Below are 12,303 nucleotides of genomic sequence, written 5' to 3' on the forward strand. Positions count from 1 at the left end.
TTCATCTGCCATCCCCTACAGACAAGGCTGTTTTCTGTCATCCCGTTTTCAACTGATGCTTTCCTGGTCCAAAAATATTTCCAGGAACCAACAAAAGTCTAATCTAGGACGTGTTATTGCACAATTCATGCTAGTTTCTAGAAGATTGCACCCAAAAGTCAACCAAATGCATGAAAATCATGGATATAGTGATCTCTTGCACTGGGCTATCATGCTGCAGACATGCAGCATCATGTCCCACCCAGACACATCATCCTGACTTAGGCCATGCAGGAGTCAAGTCAGAGGTCATTATTTGCATTTTTGTACTTCATTTAGCTTATGAAGCCATCAGCTTACTTATATATATGTAAAAATGCAACAGGCATGTGCTGACTAGTATAAACAGTATGTAATCAGTCATTACATGTGCTATCAATAAATAAGTGTATGGCAACATTTAAAATTGCTATCACTCATAATTAGCAGTACAAATAAAGTGGCAGGTTTAGCTCCAGCAGTTTATGAGAGCATTTCAAGCTATAAAGTTTTACTCCATTTGTGTTTGTGTACGATGGATTCATTGTGAAATTGTGAGTATTGCACTAACTTAACAGCATCAAACCTGATTTTCACTTGATATTAGGTCTGTCATCAATTGTTTTTACTTTTATTGACGACACAAGATTTGATATCCTTTAATACTAAAATCTATTATACAAATATCTATGAACACAATGGTGATTACATGTATAATGTTCATGTATCAACCAAAATTAGCACTCATCCCATTAACCAAAATCTGAGTCCCCCCTCTCTATTTTGCATCCTCACTAATGCCAAAATCTATGCTTATGGGCTCTGTCTCTCGCAAATTATCAAGGGAGAAGTGCATATTGCCAGTATTATTGAAATCTCTGCTTATGGGCCGTGTCACTTGCAAATTATCGAGGAAGAGGTGCATATTGCCAGTATTGTTGAAATCTCTGCTTATGGGCCCTGTCACTCGCAAATTATCAAGGAAGAGGTGCATATTGCCAGTATTATTGAAATCTCTGCTTATGGGCCCTGTCACTTGCAAATTATCGAGGAAGAGGTGCATATTGCCAGTATTGTTGAAATCTCTGCTTATGGGCCCTGTCACTCACAAATTATCGAGGAGGAGGTGCATACTGCCAGTATTGTTGAAATCTCTGCTTATGGGCCCTGTCACTCGTAAATTATCGAGGAAGAGGTGCATATTGCCATTATTGTTGAAATCTAAGCTTATGGGCCCTGTCACTCGTAAATTATCGAGGAAGAGGTGCATATTGCCAGTATTGTTGAAATCTCTGCTTATGGGCCCTTTCACTCACAAATTATCGAGCAGGAAGTGCATACTGCCAGTATTGCTGAAATCTAAGCTTATGGGCCCTGTCACTCATAAATTATCGAGGAAGAGGTGCATATTGCCAGTATTGTTGAAATCTAAGCTTATGGGCCCTGTCACTCATAAATTATCGAGGAAGAAGTGCATATTGCCAGTATTGTTGAAATCTATCTAAATCGGTATCACTGAGCAAACAAACCTCAGTTAGCATAAGAATAATTCATTTTAAAAATGATAGGGGACAAGATTTTTCAAGTAGTAATGGCCACCACCTAATAATAATATCCAATGCAGTTTTCTCCAAATTATCAAAAAGATTGTTCTTGAAACACTGTAGAAAAACAGTTAAAGAACTTGAATGTAATAGATGACATATTAAAATAAAAGAAAGGTGACAAATAAAATTCTAATTCCTCTGAATTTATAAGTTTTCTAGGTTTAAAAAAATCCAGCAATGTTCTTTTTTTCCTTCAGAAGATTATCAAGAAATCTGAACCTTTTATTTATACACACTAAATGTTGAGGAAATCATTTTGCAAGTTAAGTGAGTGTGCATTTAACTTTCTCTGGTTCGAAAGTGGAATATATTAGCAAATTCACAATCCTAACAAAATTGAAGTTGTCTCTTTTGCAATATAGGCAAATTCCCAATTATCTACACTGCTAAATCATCAAGCTCTGGGCTGCATAATTTCAAAATAAGTATGTCTTCCTTTTCACATATATTAGGTTATTTTGCTCAATCCAGTTAACTTTTAAATATTAAAAATACTGACAAAAAAATTTGACATGGAAATCCATTGTGACCTTTATTTAACATACCTAAGTAGGTTCAGCATCTTGAATCCTTCCTCTCCCTTCACCCTGTGTGATATTAGGTTTGACAGCTGGTTTTCCAATGGAAGTGCTTGCCTCAATGCATTTTCCACCATCATACGACACTGAGATCGGGACCCTCCAGAGTAAAACTGATCCTGCTGCTCATAGTCACTATGAAAAAGAGTTTAAAATCTTTCCATTAAAACAAACGTCTCCCATGCCCTGGCCCAAATTACTATAACTAGTTCTTCACCCTTTAGCTTTATTTTCTGGCATATGCCTTCATTCCTGGTATGCATAAAGTGCCAACTCTGACTGGAGTCCACTCAAATAAAAAGATTTTGAAATTTCCTGAACTCCAAACCAAAATTTATGACCATGAGCTGACAATGTAATCATTATGTCTGACCACTCTATGACATTTATAGGATGCAAGAAACCAAGGCCAACAGCAACAGAATATCTCCCACAATAAGCACAAAATGTCCACTTTTAAAATTTATGAAACGGGCATTGTTTTAAAATTTATTAAAAGGGCATTGCAGTTGTGCTTTGTGTTTAAATCTGATAAAAGCTGTCTTTTCAGAAAATTGGCCAAGAGTCTGTCAAAGTTGGGGATGGAATTTATCATCAAACTTTGGGCTTATCAAGGGGAATTATTGGGCATATAGATTAGTCTTGCTAAACCAATTTAGTCTATCCCATCAATCATAGTAATGAACAATAATGCCTAATAAAAATGAATATTTTGAACTGGCCCATTATCAAACATAAAAAGAAAGTTGGACACGACATTATATTTAAGAGATAGATTCACTTGATAAACCACTCCCTCGATAACTCACGCCCCGATAACCCACAAACCCGCTTATAATGTGAGACCTGGCATGGATCCCATGTTTTAAACAGGAAAATACCCCCAAAATTGATCCCTATTTGTTGAACTTGAAGAAAATTTTGATCAAAATTGGTAAACAAAAATGATGTATTGCTCGTTTTATCATCAAAAATGCTAGATAGGACCTGGAAATTTTAATCAACACTATGAAATATCAAATTTAAAAATAGGCCATACAAATTTTTATATTTTCTTTCCAAATGACATTCCTACTACACCACAATTAATGATATGTAAGGAAATTTCAATAATTGAAAATGTCACTCACTCCGAGTGGAGGCAGCACTTTAATAAATAAATACAAATTAAATAATTTTTTTATCAATTGAAATTTGTGTTGTTGTTGTAGGGTTTAATGCCATTTTTCAGCACATGATAGGCTATACATGGCAGCCAGTATTAATGGTGGAGGAAGAACCCGGAAAAACCCCGGAAAGAACCAATGACCCACGAGAAGCTACTGGCAAGCTTTCTCACATATCCACATTGGCTGAATCCGAGACTTGAACCCACGCAGACAGAGGTGAGATGGCAGTGATCTGTAATGGAGAGCGCTTTAGAACACTCGGCCACTCGGGGCCCCAAAATTTGTGTTCTAATTCTATCTTTTAGTTCCTTCTAAGTGTAATCGTCATAAATACAACGTGTCCTCTAGTAATTAAATGTAAAATGTGTCAATCTACCATAACAGCTATGTCCACCAGTGTTTCTCTGAGAACCTAATTAAATGCTGACCGTGTTTTGATAACAGAATTCCGGAAGTATTTGTTGTATTGTTGCACTGAAATAAGAGCTAACCTCATTTGTATTATCACATTAATTATGTCTTTTGAATCAAATAAAGGAGGTGGAATAAAAGAAAAGTTAAAAGGCACAAAAATCCTACAAACTTAAAATCTAGTGGCCCCCCGGTCGTACGTTTGGTGAACTTATTTCATTTGATCAATCGAACACTTATAAATGTTATTGTGTATGTAACATAAACTACCTTAAATTAGCCGACTCTTTCATAACTGTGATTAAAGATAACAAGCCAGCCAAGCAAAACTAATACTTCATAAAATAAAGAGCATGATTTCACAGATACGGACCATTGTGGGCAAGCGAGCTTCAGAGAATTCTTTAACTGGCACCTAGGGATATCTTCAAGGATGATAAGAAGTTTCATTATTAATTCCAATTAATTAATTCATGACATCAATATTGCACTAATTGAGCAATACAAAAATTGAGTTTCAACATAGACAATTGTCTCATGAAATAAATGATGCGTGTTTTTGAAAACAAAAAGCAGTGACGTAATACACAGATCTTTTCGCGTACATGTGATGGTTGTTGAAACCAGCTGGAACTATCTTTCATATGTTAGGCAGTTTGAAAATAAATGTCATTTAAAAAGAATAATGAACAACTTCATTAGAAATAGCACGTTATTAAAAATTAGTATCAACGTAATTGTAAAATGAGGATTCAGTCAATAAACAGCCTAGTTCCCTAACACCCTCCCCACGGTTTTCTCAACGTCAAAGCTATTTTCTTCAATTTTTGGATGTCCCTCAGTAACTCGTACCTTGCTTATGGTGCGGTCTATGTTTGTGGACCACGTTGTGCGTGAGTCATCAAGATTGAGGTGCAGTACTTATGGGTCCTTGAATTCCAGTTTAATTACCAATCAGTAAATGTTGGCTTCATACTTAATGGGTTGCATCATTGACTCAAAATTAGATTCAGATACAATGGACTCAAGGTAAAATTGCAGATGAAAATGTAATGTTATCTACCTGTGATAATAGGGGTCCCTGGTGTAGGTGTCATCTGGGTACACTCCCGGGTCAGGATAAGGGGGCATGGGATAGCCATATCCATAAGGTCCATCCATAGGCATTGCAACCGCAAGATGCGGTTGTACCCTCTCATAGGGATTCCCATGGCCATAACCCATATTGTACCCTGGGAAGAAAGGTCCATAACCCCTTGGATAGGAAGCAGGTGGGTATGAGGTAATATGTGAGGGTGGTTCCTCTTCATCTTTAAATTCCAGCTTGGATGACTTTGAAACCACAATTGGTTTGTCTGGGTTCTTTGGATCAAACAGGACCTTTTGGCCTTGACCTGATCCCTCTCTGACTTGCTCTTTGACTCTATCTCTTGGCTGTTTCTTTTCTACACGTCTTTCTTGAGTGTGGTGTGACTCATTAAGGCTGGACTGAGGAGGTAAATGGAGGAGTCCACCTCCTTTTGGCAGAGCCCCCATTTCATGGGATTGACCTGACCTGCCATCATGTCCTTGTTTTCCAACGTATTTATCCCTATGAGATCTGTCACTCTTTCTCCACTGTTCACAAAGATAATTTAATTCTTCACTTCTCTTCTGATAACCCTGTGATCGTTTATCTTTGCTTTGTTGCTGTTCAACTTTATTGGAAGACTCTCCATAAGAATTTCTTCTATGCCTTCCGAACCCTCCTCCATCCCTTCTGCCAGAATTGTTATTCTTGTCCTCAAACATTACTTCTCTTTTATTATCATCAGCACATGTGACTTTAATGTTAATATTTCTAGGCTCAGAGGACTCACTCTGCAGATGACCACCAAAACCCGAGGATCCTGAGCGTTTTCTTCGCCGACGTCTCCCACCCCGTCTTCTCGTATCATCTCCATAGGCACTCTGAACACTATGAACACTTTGCACACTTTGAACACTCCTGACACTAGTGACACTAGAATCTCTGCTTCTAACATCCAAAGAACCTCTCCTACGATCTTTCTTCCTTCCCCGAGGCTGATTCTTATCTTGTTTGGAATCAGAGTACCTTGGTTTTTGCTCAGATTTTTGTCTCTCAAGTTCAAGACTTCTTGTCATGCTGGGACTCTGCCAGTTGGATAGGTTAGCTTTAAATGATTTGTTCTCGTCTGATTGCTTTGCAAACCATTCATTTAATTTTTGTGTTTCATCCTGTACTTGTAATGCTAACTCCCTCTCAACCTCTTTATTCCAATCTAGAATCTTGGCCGTACTGTCTTCAAGTTCATCTATACTCCAATCACTGCCTGTACCTGTGCTTACATCACTGCTAACACTCTCTTTCCTGGCTGCCCTTCGCATGGCTGCAAATGAGAATTTTCTTGGTAAAGAACTGCCTTTTCCTTTGTACAAGGGGGTCAATACAACTTTGCTTTCAGTTAAATTGAGCTGTTCTGAACTTCTGCTTCTCTCAAATACAAGTGTTCCAATGTTACCAACATCATAAAAGTCTTCCTCATCCCATTTTTCACTCTTGTCAAGTTTTTCTACAGATCTTGACTTGTTTGCTCTCAACTTCTCAAGCCTCACATCCACTTTTTCATTAAGCTCAGAGGTTCCATTTTCTTCCTGGCCAATTATGTTGGCATTTCTACTTGCCTCTTGACCTATAGTGTCAGGTCTTACAGGAACTATGTACATTTCTTTCATCTCACCTGCCTTATTTTTGGTCTGCACTGTGAAATTAGAAGGTGACTGCTTTATCATCTCTTCCTGGTAAGAACGGTCTTGAGATCGGCTCTCTTTGTCTAGTGCTTGCTGAACCCTGCGACCACTACCACCAGGTATGTCCTGATTCTTGGACTGTGCTACTCCCTCCCATGTTTGAGCTGAGGTTCTTGACCTTCCACGACCTCTGCCCTTCGGCTGCTGAGTAGCAATATCATTCACAACAGTAACCTGCATGCTCTTCAAATCAACTTTCCTCGGTGAGTTATCTTCCATGTCTTGATGGATAGAGTGTGTAAGAGGACTGCTGGAAGCATGAATAGTTTCTGTTTCTGGATTGTCATCAACATCCCACACTTCCTCTTCTTCTTCATCCTTACTGTTAGTGCTGTGACTCTTCTGTTCTTGCTGCTCAAGGATTTTTCCCTTTGGAACATAAATTTGTAGGCTTGGCCTTTTGCTTCGCCGTCTTGTTTCATTTGTGTCTATTTTCCTCTCTTTATCTTCAGATGACTTGCTACTATCCAATTTTTGCAGGCTTTGTGCCACAGATTCAACCTAAATTGATACAAAAATCCCCCATTAATAAAAGCAGCACAAGAATGAAGGTTTTTGAAGAATTCAAAGCTGCATGTAGAAAATGATATATGATTTCCATAGACTTAATCACAAAATCTTAATATGGCTTATGATGAAATTAACAATGTAACCCTGCAGCCAATGTTGTCAAATCAAAGTATGGACAATACTGATTGTGTAAATGTTAAGATCATATGGTACATTAAACAGGGCCAATGGGATAAAACTAAACTGCAAAATATTAAAAGGCATACTGTAATCAGAAATAGTCATAGAGGATTTAATTTCATATTTTTGGCTAGCAAAAAACAACTAAATTAATTCACCTACAGTAACTAAAATATGGCAAATGGTCTAACTATACAAAATTTTATATGCATGAAATCATCCAATCACTCACAAAATATTATCCCGATTAATATATAATTTTACAGTATTTCTATTTATGGCCACATGCAAATATCAAAATTCCTTTAAAAACACACATAATTTAAATGTTTCCAGTCTTTTCTTTTCTTTATCTCCATAATATAATTGATTTTTAAAAATTGTACTAAATATTTAAGCAATTACCTTTCATGAGTATCTTCTATTAACATGATTCTGTCTAAAGTATCCAACAGAAGCTATTGACAGAGTTACCCCACATTTTTTAAGAAAAATACATCCAGGTTCATCCAGGGTTTTTCCTAGTAAAACTGAATTTTTTCAAGATTCATTTATGGCATTAACTTAAATGCATCAAGCAAGATTTCCACACAGAAAACATGCATTTTTAAAATCAATATGTGTCTATTTTGAGACTCTCTCATAACATCCATGATCCAAGCTCCACCATGAATTAACACCTGATCATGCTCTAAAACACAGATTGTATCATTTGAAATAAGTATGTGCCATTAAATAAATATATCTACATCATTTGAATTGTACAGAATACATGTTCCCTTTTAGCACTCTACTCATCTGCATACTGAGACAAAAAGAAATACCGTAATAAGGAATCTTCAACTGTAGCAATTTTGTTTCTTCTTAACATTTTTAAATCAACAGAAATTAGAATGATTTCAAAAATCAAGATAGCAATATCAAACATAAGAAGCAAACTGCTCTGGTGGCCTAGTGGTTAAAGCATCTGCCTTGGAAGTGGGAGGTAAAGGGTTCAATTTTCGGCCGAGTCATACCAAAGACTTACAAAAATGGTGCTAACAGCTGCCGCGCTTGGCACTCAGCATTAAGAAGGTTAGTGTTAGGACTGGTTGGCCTGGTGTCAGGATAATGTGACTGGGTGGGACATCATGCTACATGTCTGCGGCATGATGCCCCAGTGCTAGATATCACTATAAACTACCACACTGCAAACATCGTAACAATATGACTGAAGGTCTGGCATTTGGTCGTCCTCTCAACAGATTGAAACATCTGGGTCAATTTAATCTGTATACAGAAAGCTTTGCAAAAATTAAGGTAAGTTGAACAGTCATCCAAAAAAGAAGCTAACATCTTGGATTCCCCCACCACCATACCAAAATATAAATTTGTTCATATAAAATATTGTCAACCAAAAAAGTTCAAGTTAAAAAGAATATTCTAAGATAGAGAAAAATTGCTATAATTGCATGAACATCTAATCAAGGCATCTGCACACGATTACAAACGTAAATGCCAATTTTATTTGTCTACCTTTAATGATTTTTGCCAATTTTATACCTAGTGGTCTGCGGCATGATGCCCCAGTGCTAGACATCACTATAAACTGCTAACAATGCAGACATCGTAGCGATATGACTGAAACATTGTTAAAGCTACATTAAAAATCCAAATAACACACAGACACACACACACCATTTTATACCAGTGTTTAGTTGAAAAAGGATATTAAAAAAACTGTAAACAAGAGGGCCATGTGCAATGATAGCATTCACCTGGTTTACATAACAACTGACTAATTCATCCAAATTTTGATTGTAATAAAACCAACAGACCAAAACTATGGGTTTAAGAGTGGTAATGAGGCCAGAGAATCAGATGGAAGATACCTCATTAATATGCATGGATCTTGCTTACTTTCGAAATTGCATATCACCTTAACGATATAAGAACTATTCCAATTTTGATCAAAAGTTATTTGAGAATTACAGCTAATGAGTAGCCATAACCTCTGCCATCCACATGCAAGTTCACCTAATGAATAAGCATTGATGTCACTAATTACTGACAGTCCAAGATTGGGATGAAATATGCATGTATTCCAATTCTGATCACAAAGTGGATCATAAATGTGGCTTCCAGGATCAGTTGGTAACATATTTATCCAATAAGACACAAAATGACATCATACAAGATTACATCATTTATACCGTATTTCATGTAATGTTTCGTACACGAAAAACTATAATTTCAGTGTACGAAATATTATATGTAAAATAAATAATTATCGTTTGGTAGCACTGACCATGTACAAAAAAATAAAGGGATCATACCTGAACAAGTTCTACAGAACACACGCTACTCGACAACCTGACGGTACAAACGTACAAAGTAAATGTATATTTTCTGTCTCATTCTGCTCTCAACTCAAGAATCTAATTACAATAAAAATAAAAGCACTCAAAAAGATTTTTGTTGTTATTAGTGAATGAGAGAGAGAGGATTATGTCTCAGTGTGCAAGCTTATCTGCATTTAGAGCATGTGTAGCTGTTGTGTAATGTTGGCAAAATGATTAAGATGGTTTGAACATGTATTAGTTATGGGTATTATTTATTGGTAAATTGTACGCAATGATATGAGTTCACATTGTCAAGAAATTAAGTGCAACTTGTATTTTTACAGCAACAATAATCGCATTATCAAATTGCAATAAAAAATAAAGAACTTGAAATCACATTTTAGTTAATGCACGTGAGCATGCGCACATGTATTTGTGTGTGTGTGTGTGTAAGATCTCCTAAGTAGTAACAAAATAAGACCAAATGTTCAGATGTAAAACACCTTATTAACAGGCATGGATCATGTTCATTACAGACCTGAATTGAGATTTATATCAGGTTTGATCCAAATCCATTGAAAAATGATTCCTCCAGAGTGCTAACAGGCTGAGTCAATCAGATGCAGGATTTACTCTTTAATATGCATATATCTTACATGTTATTAAACTTTCTTGATATCTTAATAATATAAGCCTATACTCCATGTTTTATCATAATCATATTAGAAATGTGGCCTCCATAGTGGAAACAAGCTCAGCCAATCAGATGCAGTATATATGGCTCTTGTTCATTATCAAATTCATGCACAATCTTAATAATAAATGCCTATATTGCAAGTTTGCTCAAAATCAGATCATAAATATGTCTTCCAGAGTGGTAACAACACTCAAACAATATCATGATCACCTGACTAATGTTTAGGGAGCTTGCTCATTATTGAATTCCTCCATGATTTTGATGATATAAATCCACTTTCTGATTTCACTGATTTATTGACTCCAGAGTGGTACCAAGCTTTTGTTGACAGACAGTCATAATGCAAACACCATAACTGATATATATCCATATATATTTACCATAAGCTTGTTGACTGACAGTCATAATGCAAATTTCATGACTGACATATGCCTTAATGCAAACTTCATGACTGACATAGGCCTATATATGTACCATAAGCTTTTTGACAGACAGTCATAATGCAAACTTCATGAGTGCCATATGCCTATATATTTGTGTGTGTGTGATCTGGATTTTTAATGTAGCTTTAAAAAAATTCAGACATATCGCTACAATGTCTGCAGTGTAGCAGTTTAAAGTGATGTCTAGCACTGGGGCTTCATACCACAGACATGTAGCATGATGTCCCACCCAATCACATTATCCTGACACCAGGCCGACCAGTCGTAACATTAACCTCTTAACGCTGAATGCCAAGTGAGGCAGCTGTTAGTACCATTTTTGTAAGTCTTTGGTATGACTCAGTTAAGGATTGAACCCATGACTTCCCGCATGCTCTAACCACCAGGCCACCGGAGCGGTTGCCCATATATGTACCATAAGCTTGTTGACAAATAGTCATAATGCAAACTTCATAACTGACATATGCCCATATATGTACCATAAGCTTGTTGAGTCAAAATGCAAACTTCATGACTTACATATGCCCATATATGTACCACAAGCTTGTTGACAGACAGTCATAATGCAAACTTCATGATTGACATATGCCTATATATACACCGTAAGCTTGTTGACAGACAGTCATAATGCAAACTTCATGACTGAAATATGCCTATATATGTACCACAAGCTTGTTGACAGACAGTCATAATGCAAACTTCATGACTGAAATATGCCTATATGTGTACCATAAGCTTGTTGACAGACAGTCATAATGCAAACTTCATGACTGACATATGCCCATATATGTTCCACAAGCCTGTTGACAGACAGTCATAATGCAAACTTCATGATTGACATATGTTCATATACATACCATAAGCTTGTTGACAGACAGTCATAATGCAAACGTCATGACTGACATATGCCCACATATGTACCACAAGCCTGTTGACAGACAGTCATAATGCAAACTTCATGATTGACATATGTTCATATACATACCATAAACTTGTTGACTGAGTCATACTGCAAACTTCATGACATAGGCCTATATATGTAGCATAAGCTTTTTGACAGACAGTCATAATGCAAACTTCATGACTGACACATGCCTATATATGTACCATAAGCTTTTTGACAGTCATAATGCAAACTTCATGACTGACATAGGCCTATATATGTACCATAAGCTTTTTGACAGTCATAATGCAAACTTTATGACTGACACATGCCTATATATGTACCATAAGCTTTTTGACAGTCATAATGCAAACTTCATGACTGACATAGGCCTATATATGTACCATAAGCTTTTTGACAGACAGTCATAATGCAAACTTCATGACTGACATAGGCCTAAATATGTACCACAAGCTTTTTGACAGACAGTCATAATGCAAACTTCATGACTGACACATGCCTATATATGTACCATAAGCTTTTTGACAGTCATAATGCAAACTTCATGACTGACACATGCCTATATATGTACCATAAGCTTTTTGACAGTCATAATGCAAACTTCATGACTGACACATGCCTATATATGTACCATAAGCTTTTTGACAGCCATAA

At 36.6% G+C, this 12,303-nt stretch overlaps 1 protein-coding gene across 1 annotated transcript in view; it reads right to left on the reverse strand.

Moving 5' to 3' along the window:
- LOC149777187 (telomerase-binding protein EST1A-like) overlaps positions 1–12,303 on the reverse strand; it is a 134,248-nt gene that overhangs the window by 89,234 nt on the left and 32,711 nt on the right. The window contains exons 3-4 of the mRNA XM_089942555.1: positions 4,847–7,095; positions 2,171–2,338 (exon numbers count right to left, since the gene is read on the reverse strand). Of these exons, the coding sequence (XP_089798681.1) occupies positions 2,171–2,338; positions 4,847–7,095 (2,417 nt within the window). The remainder of the gene's footprint in view (positions 1–2,170; positions 2,339–4,846; positions 7,096–12,303) is intronic.

This window comes from Sinohyriopsis cumingii, chromosome 18, assembly GCF_028554795.1.
Source record: "Sinohyriopsis cumingii isolate HCF-2022 chromosome 18, ASM2855479v2, whole genome shotgun sequence".
Classification (NCBI taxonomy): Eukaryota; Metazoa; Mollusca; class Bivalvia; order Unionida; family Unionidae; genus Sinohyriopsis; species Sinohyriopsis cumingii.